At 45.1% G+C, this 17,111-nt stretch overlaps 1 protein-coding gene across 1 annotated transcript in view; it reads right to left on the reverse strand.

Annotated features, from left to right (window-relative positions):
- The window catches only part of LOC109874971 (chloride channel protein 2), a 59,965-nt gene that overhangs the window by 16,627 nt on the left and 26,227 nt on the right, over positions 1–17,111 (reverse strand). The window contains exons 3-5 of the mRNA XM_031810343.1: positions 1,369–1,500; positions 601–729; positions 8–141 (exon numbers count right to left, since the gene is read on the reverse strand). Coding sequence (XP_031666203.1) covers positions 8–141; positions 601–729; positions 1,369–1,500 — 395 coding nt within the window. The remainder of the gene's footprint in view (positions 1–7; positions 142–600; positions 730–1,368; positions 1,501–17,111) is intronic.

Here is a 17,111-nt window from a genome sequence, read left to right on the forward strand (position 1 = left end):
TTCCCACCTCCTTTCCCAGGGGCATGCCACTGCCCAGAGCACAGGTCAGCCCAATAACTTTGGCCACAAAGGTTTTAAAGGTGAGATATTCCTTCAGCACTACGCCTCTCAGAATGGTTTTCATCTCTGGGATACCCGAACCTGAGAAAGAAGAGAAGAGAAAGGAGGAAGAGCAGAGGTGGGAGAGGAGAGGGCCGGAGGAGGGGGAGGGAGGAGGGAGAGAGAAGGAAGGGGAGTAAAAGGTATATTCATGCATCAACTTCAAGATTATGTATGTATTCAAGGCTGTCAGTACTAGCGGTTTCAAGGATATAGTCAAGGATGTCCTGAAGTTGTATAACCTTTGCCAACTACTCTTGTGAACGGAGTCCACTCCATACATCTGTGACCTTTAAACAATCATGCACAGTGTTTCATTCTGTATGTAAATGAGGTATTTACATATATGAGTGTGCATGATTAGCAATGAATTTAGGTGTGAGGTGAAATTGAATGAGAGAGTACATGTGTGTGTGTGTATGTGTCTGCGCGCCCATTCATGTAATTGCGTGTGTGTGTATGTGTGTGTGTGTCACACTTGAGCGTGGGTGTGTCTCTTACCCACAGCCTGCGGGGACAGTATCTGTGTGAACCCTGCTGAGAAAGTGATGAGCACCACTGGGTAGGTGACCCATGCCAGGTACTGCAGGAGCATGTTACTGTCCAGTCCCCCGTACATCCACTTCTGAGCTGCACAGACACAGAGATACATTAAACCAATTAAATAAACTTTTTTTTACACTAGGGGGGCTCGGAATATCTCTCTCGCTCTCACGCCAGCTACCTTTCTCTCTTTCTCCCTCCCTCCGTCCCGTTCTCTCTCTCTCCCTCCCTCTGTCCCGTTCTCTCTTTCTCCCTCCCTCTGTCCCGTTCTCTCTCTCTCCCTCCCTCCGTCCCGTTCTCTCTTTCTCCCTCCCTCTGTTCCGTTCTCTCTTTCTCCCTCCCTCTGTCCCGTTCTCTCTTTCTCCCTCCCTCTGTCCCGTTCTCTCTTTCTCCCTCCCTCTGTCCCGTTCTCTCTTTCTCCCTCCCTCTGTTCCGTTCTCTCTCTCTCCCTCCCTCCGTTCCGTTCTTTCTTTCTCCCTCCCTCTGTTCCGTTCTCTCTCTCCCTCCCTCTGTTCCGTTCTCTCTCTCCCTCCCTCTGTTCCGTTCTCTCTTTCTCCCTCCCTCTGTCCCGTTCTCTCTCTCCTTCCATACCCTTAGAGCCTAGGCTATGGCCTAGTCCATCACTTAGCTGACCACTCTGACCAGGGCCATGACTACACCCAAGAATATATATCTCTCTCTCTCTCCCCCTCCATCTCTCTCTCCCACTTCATCCCTCTCTCTCACCTTGCTGACAAAAGGCGATAGCATAGTCCATCACCCAGCTGACCAGGGCCATGACCAGACCCAGTAGGATGAGAAAGATCCAGTCCTCGCCCACACGCGAGATCAGGAACTTCTGACAGCGAGACGTACACACTGGACAGAGGGGGAGAGGAGAGAGGGAGGAAAGGGAGAGATGGGTGGGAGAGAAAGGAGAGAGGGAAAACCATAGGAAAATGAAGCACAAGAGGAATAGTCACAGTAACAGGCAGAGAGAGAGAGAGCACAAAAAATATAAGAAAAGAGAAATGTGTACAGAAGGAACCCTGTGTGAAAAGCCAGTGGGAAGGATGGATAGATGCATTCCAACATGTTGAGCTGAATGAATGAGAAAGGGAATGAGTGGACTTAGTGATGGGTGGAAAGAGAGAAACTTGGGCCTCCTGGGTGGTGCAGTGGTTAAGGGTGCTGTACTGCAGCGCCAGCTGTGTCATCAGAGACTCTGGGTTCGCGCCCAGGCTCTGTGGGGCGACGCACAATTGGCCTAGCATCGTCCGGGTTAGGGAGGGCTTGGCCGGAAGGGATGTCCTTGTCTCATTGCGCACCAGCGACTCCTGTGGCGGGCCGGGCGCAGTGCGAGCTAACTAAGGTTGCCAGGTGCACCGTGTTTCCTCCGACACATTGGTGCGGCTGGCTTCCGGGTTGGATGCGCGCTGTGTTAAGAAGCAGTGCGGCTTGGTTGGGTTGTGTATCGGAGGACGCATGACTTTCAACCTTCGTCTCTCCCGAGCGCGTACGGGAGTTGTAGCGATGAGACAAGATAGTAGCTACTAAAAACAATTGGAGACCACGAAATTGGGGAGAAAAAGGGGTCAAATTTCCCCTAAGCCTAACCCTTTCCAGCACCTGCAGATCGACGTCTTAAGTTCGTAACAGCGCTAAGCTAAACACCACAGACTGAATCAGAAAAATAGGAGAAATGTGGTGAACCTCTGTTAAATGACACATTTCTCGAGGTCGGGATTATCGCAAAAAGACAATCAATGGTTTATTCGAGCGAGAATATAACATCATGCGTTATGACATCGGCCAATCCTGACATCTGACGATAGACATTTTCACGATCTAAAAGTAATCTTTCTATGAATTATTATCACAATGCTCAATCTGGTCTCAAAGCATTCGTATTCATATTAGTCTGTACGTAAATCTGAGATTCTCCATTTTGTGTGATATGTTACGTATGGTATGTATTCATTTGTTAGCTAACATGCTAAGAAGTTGAAAAGTTGTCAGTGATAAGATTCAAACTCGCAACTTTTGGGTTGCTAGACATTCGCGTTGTAATACGACCAACCAGCCTAATTTATTTTTGTTGCCTTAAATAACCATCTGTCTTGTGTAACCATACCAAACGTAACATATCATATCCATTTGAGTTTCTCGGATTTACATTTACTATGTTGTTGTTTTGTCGCACTGCTTGGCTTTATCTTGGCCAGGTCGCAGTTGTAAATGAGAACTTGTTCTCAACTAGCCTACCTGGTTAAATAAAGGTGAAATAAAAAAATAAAAAAATAAATGTTACAGGTTTGCAGGTTGAATATGATTGTAAACTCCTAAATTGATAGTGCAGTTTGTTAAGGAGATTTTACAGCTAACTACTATAGCTACTTCACATGCTGATATTGTCTTTGGTATTATTGTTTGCTACCTTTGCTAGCTATTGCATTGTGGGTTTTGCAGTCTACTTACTCCAGCCACCCAAGCCATAGAATGTTCTCTCTGCTTCCGCATGGCAACCGGTACCGTACCAACAACTCTGACACCAACTGGCTCCTGAACAGCTTCTATCCCCAAGCCATAACACTGCTACATAGCTAACAAAATGGCTACACAGACTATGTGCATTTACCCTTCTGTTTTATTCGTTTTTTTCCTCTGACTCTATGCACACTCTACATACTCACTCACACTGAAACACCAACACACACTCAAACAAACACACAATTTGTTCACATTAACATAACACCCACACACATTCATGTTGACTCTAAACACACCACACACACACACACACACGCTGCTGCTTCTCTGTTTATCATATATTCTGATGTCTAGTCACATTACCCTTATACAGTCAGGTCCATAAGTACTTGAACAGTGACACAATTTGCATCATTTTGGCTCTGTACGCCACCACAATAGATTTGAAACAGAACAATCAAGATGTGCTTTAAGTGTAGACTTTCATCTTTAATTTAAGGATTTTGTCAAAATGATTGTATGAACCGTGCAGGAATTACAACCATTTTTATACAAAGCCCCCCAGTTCTAAGGGCTCAAAAGTAATTGGACAAACTAACATAATCATAAATTAAATTGTGAGTTTTAATACTTGGTTGCAAATCCTTTCCACTCAATGACTGCCTGAAGTCTTGAACTCATAGACATCACCAGATGCTGGATTTCTTCCCTGGTGATGCTCTGCCAGGCCTTTACTGCAGCTGTCTTCAGTTCCTGCTTGTTCTTGGGGCGTTTTGCCTTCAGTTTTGCCTTCAGCAAGTGAAATGCATGCTCAATTGGATTCAGGTAAGGTGATTTACTTGGCCATTGCAGAACATTCCACTTATTTGCCTTAAAAAAAGTATTGGGTTGTTTTCTCAGTACGCTTCAGGGCATTGTCCATCTGCACTGTGAAGCACCGTCCAATGAGTTTTCATGCATTTGGCTGAATCTGAGCCCTAAACACTTCAGAATTCACTGTACATGCTTTTTTAGATGTTTTTTTTGTTGCCAAACTCTAATCTGGTCTTCCTGTTTTTGAGTCTTACTAATGGTTTATATCTTGTGGTAAACCCTCTGTATTTACTCTGGTGAAGTCTTCTCTTGATTGTTGACCTTTGACACAGATACGCCTGCCTCCTGGAGGGTGTTCCTGATCTGGAGGAGGAGGCTTGCAAGCCGGAGAACACCATCCCACCCGCGAAGCACGGGGGTGGCAGCATCACGTTGTGGGAGTGCTTTGCTGCAGGAGGGACTGGTGCACTTCACAAAATAGATGGCATCATGAGCAACATCTCAAGACATCAGTCAGGAAGTTAAAACTTGGTCGCAAATGGGTCTTACAAATGGACAATGACCCCAAGCATACTTCCAAAGTTATGGCAAAATGGCTTAAGGACAACAAAATCAAGGTGTTGGAGTGACCATCACAAAGCCCTGACCTCAATCCTATAGAAAATTTGGGGGCAGAACTGAAAAAGCGTGTGCGAGCAAGGAGGCCTACAAACCTGACTCAGTTACACCAGCTCTGTCAGGAGGAATGGGCCAAAATTCACCCAACTTATTGTGGGAAAGAAATAAAAGCTGAAATAAATCATTCTCTCTACTGTTATTCTGACATTTCCCATGCATAAAACAAAGTGGTGATCCTAACTGACCTAAGACATGGAATTTTTACGAGGATTAAATGTCAGGAATTGTGAAAAACTGAGTTTAATTGTATTTGGCTAAGGAGTATGTAAACTTCCAACTTCAATGCAGCTTACTTACTTTTGCGTGTTCTTATTAACATTTCTTGTGTGTTTTTGTTCTACTAAAAAATTTTAATAACAAAAAATATAGTACTACTGATATTGATTATTACTGCATTGTTGGGAAAGAGCAAGCAAGAAAGGCATTTCACTGTACTTGTGTATGTGATAATAAAAACTTGACTTGAAAAACAAAACGTGTTGTTCTCACATAGTGTTACTTAACACTGTAAATTATAGGAATTTGTGGTTTTGGGTGTATTTTTCCTTTAAAGGCATGCTCCGGAACTTTGGCAATTATTAAGTATTTTTTCAAACATCCCTCTTTGGGCTGGATGTATCATGTGTAATTCATACATGAATAATGTATTAGTAGAATTACTGTCTTACCTCGATTAGCCACGAAATCCCTAGTTTGAAAGCTCTGCTGCGCCATTTTCCCTACATTTTCCTCCACGTGGGCCAGCCCCCTAGCAATTCGAGTTCTAGCCAATGATAACTCAGTAATACCAAAGTCAATATCAGCATGTGAAATAGCTACAGTTGTTAACTGTAAAAATCGCCTTAAACTGCACTAATCAAACTGCACTATACAAACTGCATTACACAAACTGCACTATAGTATATGTTTTTGTAAGGTAAAGTAATATTAGTATCATTGTGGCAACGAAGGGGCATTCATTAAATACAGAAAAGGCACAGCAAACTGTGTCAGCAGAACAGAGTGTCTTGAGGGACAGTCTTTACATTCTCTAAATACTGAACCAGTAGAATTCCTGACGTTTGCCAGTTTACAGAACAGGAGAATACATTGAGACCAATGAAGCCTCTTTTAGCTGACCTAACTATTTCTTTCAAGTGCTCTATACGTCTGTCTTTGTCTTACTCCACAGACATATCAGCCCATAGCCTCTCAAAGGTCATGTGCCAAACGGAACCCTATTCCCTTTAAAGTGCACTACTTTTGACCAGAGCCCTATGGGCCCCAAAAGTAGTGCACTAGGGGATAGGGTCCCATTTGGGACAGGACCTCTGAGAGGCTATGGGCAGGTATGCAAAATATATATATAGATAAAGTTAGGTCAGTGAAAAGAGGCTCCATTGGACTCAATGTATTCTCCTTTCTCTATGAACTGGCAAAGTCTGGTATTGTACGGGCTCCGTATCTAGAGCGTTCGTAGACTGTGTCCCTCTAGACACCCAACGTGCTCTACTGACACAGTCGCTGGACATCTTCTGTACTTAGCCAATGCCCCTTCACTGCCACAAGGACATAAATGACTTTATCCTTCAATAAACGTGTACTACTGATTTGAAATCCAAACATGGTCTTATCTTTGTGAGAGATGGCAAGAGGAATATTGACGTGGGGAGGGAGAGATGGACAAGTGAGAGAGAAAGATGGAGGAAGAGGGGGAAAAGGAAAGAGATAAGAGGGAGAGGCATGATAAATCAAGAGAGAGACAGAACCGCAGTTAACAGCAGGCGGAGAGGGATATATTATTGTTTACTTCACTTTTGTTTATTATCTACTTCACTTGGCAATGAAAACATATGTTTTCCATGCCAATAAAGCCCTTTGAATTGAATTGAGAGCGAGAGCAAGAGCGAGAGCGGGAAAGAGAGAGAGAGAGAGAGAACAGCTGACATACAGAGAGTGATGGGGCAGGTCACAGGGGGACATTGAGGTCCCCAAGGGAACAGTGGGGAAGCAGGGCACAACTGTGTTCATGGCAACGTGATAGGCCCCGTTGACAACCGCCAGCCAGGGCACCTGCTGACTGGCACCTCACTTGCCCATGCGCACGGGCATGCAGACACACTCAGGCGAGCATGCACACACACACACACACACACACACACACATTGAGTTGGAATACTTTATTATTCATGCATATGGAGTATTACCATGGCGACGAGGATTAAAAACGAGATGGATTACAAGCTAGAAAACAAACTTTCGGACAAGTAAAGGATTTTCACTCGTGATTAGCAAGCTAGGCTAGCACGCTAACGCTTGCAAGCTAACAAGCTGGTAGCTAGCTAAAAGGACATTGAAATGGCGCCAGCAATCGCACAGTTTAAAACTGAAAGTGACCCTAGTTTCGTTGGGACATGTTGGAATAAATGGGTGCAGATATGCAAACTTTACACCATAGCAGCGATGCTAGGCTGAAAGCACTGCTGTTGCACTTAAAAAAGAGAACGAGCGCATGACATTTGCGACACGTTCGCGGTAGAGGCAGATAAGTATGCAGACATAAAACTGAAAAAGAACGTTCAGTATCAATATAGTAAGTAAAGCCACTCAGCAGCAGGGCAAGAAGTCCAATAATGGACTAAAGGAACCTAACGTTAATCCTTATAGTCTAAGGACCTTACATGTTCTGTTTGGCTCTAGAAGCCAAAACAGCCAAAAACACCATATAAAAGTGAATCGATTCTCGATTGCGGTATGGTTCTGGAAACATAAATCTTCCTACTTTCATATTGACATTTTAGTAAACACTCTTATCCAGAGCGACTTACAATAGTAAGTGCATACATTTTCATGCGTTTTCATATTGGTCCCCAGTGGGAATTGAACCCCCAACCTTGATGTTGCAAGTGTAACGGATGTGAAGTGGCTAGCTAGTTAGCGGTGTTCGCACTAAATATTCAATGGAACCCAGGACTCCCTGATTCAATGGAACCCAGGACTCCCTGATTCAATGGAACCCAGGACTCCCTGATTCAATGGAACCCAGGACTCCCTGGAAAACAGTGGTAAATTGTTACTGAGTGGACTATCCTATCTACAAATGTCATACCCCAACAAATGCTAACCCTGTTATTGTAATGGTGAGAGGTAAGCATGTCTTCGGGGTATGATATTTGTGCGTCTTTCTCACTGATGATTATTCACGATTCATTCAGGACTATCCGTAATCATGGTAGTGTTTAAAAACATTTTCTATTCTTATTTACCATAAAAGTGACTCCAAAATTACACAAAGCATTATTTACCATTATAAACTGGGTGGTTCAAGCCCTGAATGCTGATTGGCTGACAGCCATGGTATATTAGACTGTATACCACAGGTATGACAAAACATGTATTTTTACTGCTCTAATTACGTTGGTAACCAGTTTATAATAGCAATAAGGCACCTCAGGGGTTTGTGGTATATGGCCAATATACCACGGCTTAAGGGCTGTGTCCAGGCACTCTGCGGTGCGTAGTGCCTAAGAATATCCTTCAGACATTGTCACACCCTGACCTTAGAGAGCCTGTTTATTTCTCTAATTGGTTAGGTCAGGGTGTGATTTGAGTGGGCATTCTAGTTTTCTATTTCTTTGTTGGCCGGGTATGGTTCCCAATCAGAGGCAGCTGTCTATCGTTGTCTCTGATGGGTAATCATACTTAGGCAGCCTGTTTTCCACCGTGTTTTTGCACAGTTGCTGTATAGCCCTGCAGAACTTTACGTTTGTTGATCTTTTGTTGATTTTGGGTGTTCATCTAAAATAAATAAAGATGTACACTTTCCACGCTGCTCTTTGGTCTCATTCCGACGACGGACGTAACAGTCATGGTATATTGGCCATACCCTACACCGCCTCATGCCTTATTGCTTAATTATACAACGGGTGGGTCTGATCCTGAATGCTGATTGGTTATCCGGCCTCCCGGGTGGCGCAGTGGTTAAGGGTGGTTAATTGGCCTAGCGTCTTCCGGGTTAGGGAGGGCTTGGCTGGTAGGGATGTCCTTGTCTCCTGTGGCGGGCCGGGCGCAGTGCGCGCTAACCAAGGTTGCCAGGTGCACGGTGTTTCCTCCGACACATTGGTGCGGCTGGCTTCCGGGTTGGATGTGCGCTGTGTTAAGAAGCAGTGCGGCTTGGTTGGGTTGTGTATCGGAGGACGCATGACTTTCAACCTTCGTCTCTCCGAGCCCGTACGGGAGTTGTAGCGATGAGACAAGATAGTAGCTACTAAAACAATTGGATACCACGAAATTGGGGAGAAAAAGTCTATGACGTGCCTATTTACTCTGTTCCATCTGACTGTGCAACCCACTGTCCCATCAACCCAGCCAAGCAATTTATAAACTTGATCTCTACTATAAAAAGCATCTAGACATTATCTCACATTTCTTTTAGACTATCATTTAGTTTTCAACAGCATAGATTTGTATAAACCTTACTGTATACCTCTCTGACATTTGCAACATTGTTTCAATATTCAAAATTCGATCTCCAGCTGTCCATTGTAATGAACGAGTCGGGATGAGACTGACAGGCAGGCAACGTTTCTCAGCCAGTCGGAATCATGGATCAGCTGGCATCATTTTTATAGATAAATACAAAGAAATGTCAATTGAAAAAGGTAAAACAAAATGAAGTGCAGTTAGTTTGCAATCTTTCCAGCTTCAGTTTGAAGTGATTGTGTTATGTGTTGTTGGCTAGCTCCTCTGAACAACAGTTTCCTGACAAGAGAGCACATTTTCTATGCCAGGTGAAATCGCACCTCATTAGCTCATTGTTATGTATGTTTCCAAATAGATTTCACTAGAAAACAGCTTAAACAAATGCAGCTACTTTGCTGTTATTCTGGCTGCACTTTTTGATGTGACTAAGTTAGCCGTAGTTGGCTAGCTAGCAAGTAAGGGATAAAAACGTCGCCAGCCAGTATGTCAATAGAACATTTAGAACGAACGACTGTGTCACGTCCATAGATACAAAACAAAAAGACTGAACGACTGGGTCGTGTCCCTGGCAACCAAACCAATAGAACGAAGAACCAGCCGGCTTGGGTAGAAACCCTAGATTTGTGTTGGGACTATATCTTGTGGCAGGATGAATTAGAATGAAGAAATTGTCGCGGTCGTTGTATGGAGGAGACCAAGGCGCAGCGTAGTAAGCGTACATAACTCTTTAATGAAAAAGAGAACACTGAACAAAACAACAAAACGAACCGCTGGAGGCCGGACTGGGGACCGTCGTTGGAGGCCCCGGACTGTGGCCCGTCGTTGGAGGCCCCGGACTGTGGCCCGTCGTTTGAGGTTCCGGACTGTGGCCCGTCGTTGGAGGTTCCGGACTGTGGCCCGTCGTTTGAGGTTCCGGACTGTGGCCCGTCGTTTGAGGTTCCGGACTGTGGCCCGTCGTTTGAGGTTCCGGACTGTGGCCCGTCGTTTGAGGTTCCGGACTGTGGCCCGTCGTTGGAGGTTCTGGACTGTGGCCCGTCGTTGGAGGTTCTGGACTGTGGCCCGTCGTTGGAGGTTCCGGACTGTGGCCCGTCGTTGGAGGTTCCGGACTGTGGCCCGTCGTTGGAGGTTCCGGACTGTGGCCCGTCGTTGGAGGTTCCGGACTGTGGCCCTTCGTTGGAGGTTCCGGACTGTGGCCCGTCGTTGGAGGTTCTGGTCTGTGGCCCGTCGCCGGACGCTCTGGACTGGGTACTGTCGCCGGACGCTCTGGACTAGGTACTGTCGCAGGACGCTCTGGACTGGGTACTGTTGGCACTGGTGGTACCGGGCTGGGGACACACACCTCAGGGCTCTAGTCACCCCCAAAACCAATTCTTTCTTTGGCCGCCTCTCCTTCCAGTTCTCTGCTGCCAATGACTGGAACGAACTACAAAAATCTCTGAAATTGGAAACACTTATCTCCCTCACTAGCTTTAAGCACCAACTGTCAGAGCAGCTCACAGATTACTGCACCTGTACATAGCCCACCTATAATTTAGCCCAAACAACTACCTCTTTCCCAACTGTATTTAATTTTAATTTATTTATTTATTTTGCTCCTTTGCACCCCATTATTTTTTTATTTCTACTTTGCACATTCTTCCATTGCAAAACTACCATTCCAGTATTTTACTTGCTATATTGTATTTACTTTGCCATCATGGCCTTTTTTGCCTTTACCTCCCTTCTCACCTCATTTGCTCACATTGTATATAGACTTGTTTATACTGCATTATTGACTGTATGTTTGTTTTTACTCCATGTGTAACTCTGTGTCGTTTTATCTGTCGAACTGCTTTGCTTTATCTTGGCCAGGTCGCAATTGTAAATGAGAACTTGTTCTCAACTTGCCTACCTGGTTAAATAAAGGTTAAATAAATAAATAAATAAATAAATAAAAGGGCGAGTGCGAGGAGCAGGAACAGGGCGTACTGGACTGCCGAGGCGCACTATAGGTCTGGTGTGTGGTGCCTTCACTTGGGGTACAGTACTGGTGACACGCACCTCAGGGCGAGTGCGGGGAGGAGGAACAGGGCGTACTGGACCGTGGAGATGCATTGGAGATCCAGAACATAGAGCTGGCTCAATACGTCCTGGCTGGATGCCCATTCTAGCCAGGCAAATGCGAGGAGCTGGAATAGAGCGCACCGGGCTAGAATAGCGCACTGGAGACACCGCGCCAATCTCTGCATAACACGGTGCCTGACCAGTTATATGCTCCCCACGGTAAGCACGAGGAGTTGGCTCAGGTCTCCTACCTGACTCAGCCAATCTCCTCGTGTGCCCCCCACCCAAAAAATCTTGGGGCTGCCTCTCGGGCTTCCGTGCTAGCCGTGTACCTTCATATCTTCGCTGTTCCTCTATTCTCCTGTATTTCTCCTCGTAGTATCGCCGTTCCACTTTCGCTGCCTCTAACTCCTCCTTAGGACAGCGATACTCCCCCAGCTGTGTCCAGGGTCCTGCTCCATCTAATATCTCCTCTAACTCCTCCTTAGGACGGCGATACTCCCCCGGCTGTGTCCAGGGTCCTGCTCCATCTAATACCTCCTCTATCTCCTCCTTAGGACAGCGATACTCCCCTGGCTGTGTCCAGGGTCCTGCTCCATCTAATATCTCCTCCCAGGTCAATTTTCCCATTAAGCGCTGTTCCTTCTTTTCACGCTGCTTGGTCCTGGTTTGGTGGGTTATTCTGTCGCGGTCGTTGTATGGAGGAGACCAATTCGCAGCGTGGTAAGCGCACATAACTCTAATAATGAAAGAGAGAACACTGAACAAAACTATACAAAACAACAAAACAAACTGTGAAGCTATATGGCTAGTGCAGAACAGGCAACTAAACATAGAATATAACCCACAAAACAACATGGAAAATGGTAACCTAAATAGGATCCCCAATCAGAGACAACGACAAACAGTTGCCTCTGATTGGGAACCAATTCAGGCCACCATAGACCTATATATATATCTAGACAAACCAAAACCCCAAAGATTTACAAAAAACCCTAGACAAGATTAAAAACACACATACCACCCTCGTCACACCGTGACCTAACCAAAATAAAAAATAAAACAAAGATAACTAAGGTCAGGGCGTGACAGAAATTAATCAAAATAAAGTTTTTAATGAAAATATGTCAATCATGATTTGAATATGTTGGTAACTCGTTATATAAAATTGATAATGCCCTCGAAAGCGATGTTTGGAGGATATATTGGCACGGTTTGCTGGCGCCCAATGAATATATCCTCCAAACACTGAGTTCTCATGCATTATCACTTAATTCAGTTATCCCCATTGAGACTGTGTCCATGCCTCGATCTAGTTTAGGCAAAACTAAACATTCCTATCATTATTGAAAAAGATTGTGATATCTCACATCTCAAAATAGGGTTACTTAATGTTAGATCCCTCACTTCCAAGGCAGTCATAGTCGATGAACTAATCACTGATCATAGTCTTGATGTGATTGGTCTGACTGAAACATGGCTCAAGCCTGATTCATTTACTGTGTTAAAGGAGGCATCTCCTCCTGGTTACACAAAGGATGAGGTGTTGCTAGCATTTCCGACAGTGTTTTCATATTTTGAGCTTCTAGTCATGAAATCTATGTAGCCTACTCAATCACTTTTTAAAGCTACTGTTTTATAGTCCTCCTGGGCCATATACAGCATTCATCACTGAGTTCCTTGAATTCCTATCGGACCTTGTAGTCATGACAGATAATATTCAAATTTTTGGTGACTTCAATATTCACATGGAAAAGTCCACAGACCCACTCCAAAAGAATTACCGAGGCATCATCGATTCAGTGGGTTTTGTCTAACATGTCTCCGGACCTACTCACTGCCACAGTCATACTCTGGACCTAGTTTTGTTAATTAGCTCCCTCGTATGCAGAAAATACCCAAGCCCTGAAGCAAGCCAAAATGGAAGTATTCTGACTAGCTTGGAAAGACAGTACCGTGCAATACTGAAGAGCCCTCATTGCTGCTTGATCATCCTATTTTTAAAACCTAATTGAGGAGAATGAGAACAATCCAAAATGTATTTTTGATACTGTCACAAAACTAACTAAAAAACAGCATTCCCCAAGAGAGGATGGCTTTCACTTCAGCAGTGATGAATTCATAAACTTCTTGGATGAATAGATTCTGATCATTAGAAAGCAAATTACGGACTCCTTTTTAAAACTGCGTACTTCTCCAAAGCCCAGTTGTCCTGATTCTGCACAGAACTGCCAGGACCGAAGATCAATGGAGACATTCAAGAACTGGTGTCCTGTGTTCATTTAAGTAGGGTCCCTCTAATTCTCTCTCTCTCCTCCTGGAGGACCTGAGCCCTAGGACCATGCCTCAGGACTACCTGGCCTGAAGACTCCTGGCTGTCCCCAGTCCACCTGGTTGTGCTGCTGCTCCAGTTTCAACTGTTCTGCCTGCGGCTATGGAATCCTGACCCGTTCACCGGACATGCTACCTTGTCCCGGACCTGCTGTTTTCGACTCTCTCTCTCTCTCTCGACCTCTCTCTTTCGACCTCTCTCTCTCGACCTCTCTCTCTCGACCTCTCTCTCTCGACCTCTCTCTCTCGACCTCTCTCTCTCGACCTCTGAATGCTCGGCTATGAAAAGGCAACTGGCGTTTACTCCTGAAGTACTGACCTGTTGCATCCTATATAACCACTGTGATTATTATTTGACCCTGCAGGTCATCTATGAACATTTGAACATCTTGAAGAACAATCTGGTCATGTACTCTTATAAATCTCCACCCGATACAGCCAGAAGAGGACTAGCCACCACTCAGAGCCTGGTTCCTCTCTCGGTTTCTTTATCGGTTCCTGCCTTTCTGGAGAGTTTTTTCTAGCTATTGTGCTTCTATATCTGCAGTGGTTGCTGTTTGGAGTTTTAGGCTGGGTTTCTGTATAGCACTCTGTGACAACACATTTGTCACTGTTCCAATACTTTTGGAGCTCACTGTATATTCTCATTGTTATCTTGATAGGCGAGTCCCCTACAAGACAGAATTTTGAATAAAATTCCATTTCAACTTACTCGTTTGGTTGGTTGGGGGAATTTGTCTTTGCGCAGGTTGAATTTTCAGACAAAATGTTTAGTGTGCAGGTCCGGGATCAAGGGGTAACATTCTCCTCTCTCGACACACATGTGTTCCCGATGGAGACCGGGGTCTCATCCCTGCGTTGAACCCTCCCATTTTATCTCCCCTAATCATGTATATGGCCTTGTAATTCACATTTTTTCTGAATTTAATAAAAAATATATGGGATCCAAAAGGTTCACTGGAAATGATTGTTGTACAGACTTTTTCACAATAGAGGTTGGTCCCAGTGCAGGACGACATTTTTGACTAAATGTTCACAGGAAAGTATTGTCGTACAGACTATTCAACGATATCCCATTGACTAGTGGCAACACTGCTAGTGGTACCTATGTCATCTCAGGAAGACTTTCTGGCTAACAGATACACACACAAACACACACTAGTTTGGCACGTGGTGGGTGGCCCTCTGCCCGGTGCTTACATGGGCGACTTGGCCCGTCCTTATATCCACAGCAGCGTGACAGACGTCTTCTTCTCAATCCAAAACGCACACCGTCTGCCAGATGCACATTTTTATCCCCACGTAATGAATTGCTTATTCTGTTTGTAATATGAATCGTACAAAAATACATGATATAGTGACACGTGGGCCAAAGCAATCAAAACAAATGTGAGTGAAAAATCCCTCAGCGCAAGCATAGGCCACAACAATCACGAGCAACCAGTGACCGACATGGGAAAAGCCCATTTCATGAGAGGCACTGGCGCATCTCAAAGGAATTCTGGAAGAACCCCTGAAACAGGATAAATAAATACCGGAAACCACAACCTGTCATCTGGGCTCTTTCCCCCACAACCCCAGGTTGTAAAAAAGAACGATTTCAACACGCGGCCTATGGAAGTTAATGCACGCAGACCGTCACAATAAAAGGCAGTAGAACTACATGTTCAACATAGAACACAGTAGACGGCCAATGGTGGCGAGCGCGAGGAGTCAGTCACGCTGGATTAAGTGTTAGCGTAGCATGTTAGCGCTCTCCCCATCTTAGCTAAGCCGCTTTCGCTCTCTAGAGCTAACCATCACGATGAGCAGCTCGGCCTTTTTGACGGAGTGTGTAGGCAGGGCTCTCAAACCGTGGCTCTGGATGTGGAGTAGAACAGAGGCAGACACACATCCTCCTACTTCTCCGGTGGGGAGGATGGCTGGGCTCTGCTCTCCTCGAGTTATGCAACATGTACCAGAACGTGGCAAGATCTCGCCGGTACTTAAGAGTCTTATTGAAGAGAGGCCGAGTTGTGTCCTTTTATTTTACAGACCCGTGAAATTTCACCCTTTGTTATGCTTTTTGCATCTCGGGCCTCATTGGGTTATTCCTCTTCAAGGTTTGAGTGCCAGTACCCTTTTAATTCTATAGATACGTTTTATCCTAAGCGCCAGCCGCCATTCATTCTAGCCTGAACGGAAACCAGGCTTCCTAGTACAAATATAAACACATATACTGTCACAGTATATTCAATTTCAATCTCTCTCTCTCTCTCTCTCTCTCTCTCTCTCTCTCTCTCTCTCTCTCTCTCTCTCTCTCTCTCTCTCTCTCTCTCTCTCTCTCTCTCTCTCTCTCTCTCTCTCTCTCTCTCTCTCTCTCTCTCTCTCTCTCTCTCTCTCTCTCTCTCTCTCTCTCTCTCTCTCTCTCTCTCTCTCTCTCTCTCTCTCTCTCTCTCTCTCTCTCATAGACTGAGAATCAATAAATTGGTCACTGAACACAACAATAGGTAATACACTACTTCTGATTGCTATCTTATTAGAGGAAAAAGTCCCTAAACCAACCACTCTGGCTACATATCTTTTCAGGAAGCTCTTTCCCAGTCAGCTAGAGTATTTACGATAATGCTTTCACCTATCCAATCGTAATCGGCTCAATAGCCACAAGGGCATGGTGTGTAGGAGACACGGAGAGAAAACAGTTGGAACACAGCCATAACCTTCAGCCTACACAGTCACATCATTCTAAATCACACCCACAAAGATAGTGATGCTACTTTATTTTTATTTCTCTTTCTACCTCTCTCTCTCTCTCTCTCTCTGTCACGCATGCACTCACACGCACATCCTCTCCTTGTTCCTGTCCCTCATCATGTTGTACTACTCTGGAGAGAAAAGCCAGGAGGTTGAAAGGCGTGACGCAGTAAAGATGAAGGTGACAGAGGAGCTATTGACATGCACAGCAGCAGCCCTCGTCATCACAGACACACTAAGTGACCATTCATTACCAGCAGAGGGGGCTGTTTTTTACATTGGCAGAAGAGCAGTGCCGTCACCCACGAGGCCATGGCACAGGATTGCTCATCGGTCATCATGCTGTGTCATGAGCGTCAACTTTACCCATCTCTCTCATTTAGAGACTGATAGGATGCACCAGTAACATCAGAACCGCTCTTCAAATATGTTCTGTGTTCAATAGGGCAGAGCGGTCAGGTCAGGTCAGGTCCGGTTATGGTCTGGGTTATCTCTCGTGGAAAGACTGGGTGAACAGGTATGGTACCGCAGATCTGTCATGATATAGCGAGATGCGTGAGATCAAGAGCAACATTAGTTTCGGTGCTTGGGTTTTCCGTCACTGGTTATTTGGACAAATCACGAGTTCGTAAGGTGTTATCATCTTTCGAATTTAAGAAGGGGAGGGGACATTTGGCCCATAGACATGCCCGTAACTTGCAAAGAGAGAGGGTGGAGCTCTTCGTTCTGGTTCCGATCCCCGTTCTCTCTCTTCTCTTAATTAAAACATATGGACCCAGAACTTTTTCGAGCATCTGACCAATTACGCAAGACTTTAGTTCTGGGTTAACTGAGATTGTGGTCAGTGAGGTGGTTAGTGCAGGGTAGGATGATGCTGTCAATTCAGTGGTTGTGGTGCAGTCATAGGAGCGGTCATAGGAGCATAGTACTCGCTCACTCTG

Source organism: Oncorhynchus kisutch, linkage group LG30 (assembly GCF_002021735.2).
Source record: "Oncorhynchus kisutch isolate 150728-3 linkage group LG30, Okis_V2, whole genome shotgun sequence".
NCBI lineage: Eukaryota > Metazoa > Chordata > Actinopteri > Salmoniformes > Salmonidae > Oncorhynchus > Oncorhynchus kisutch.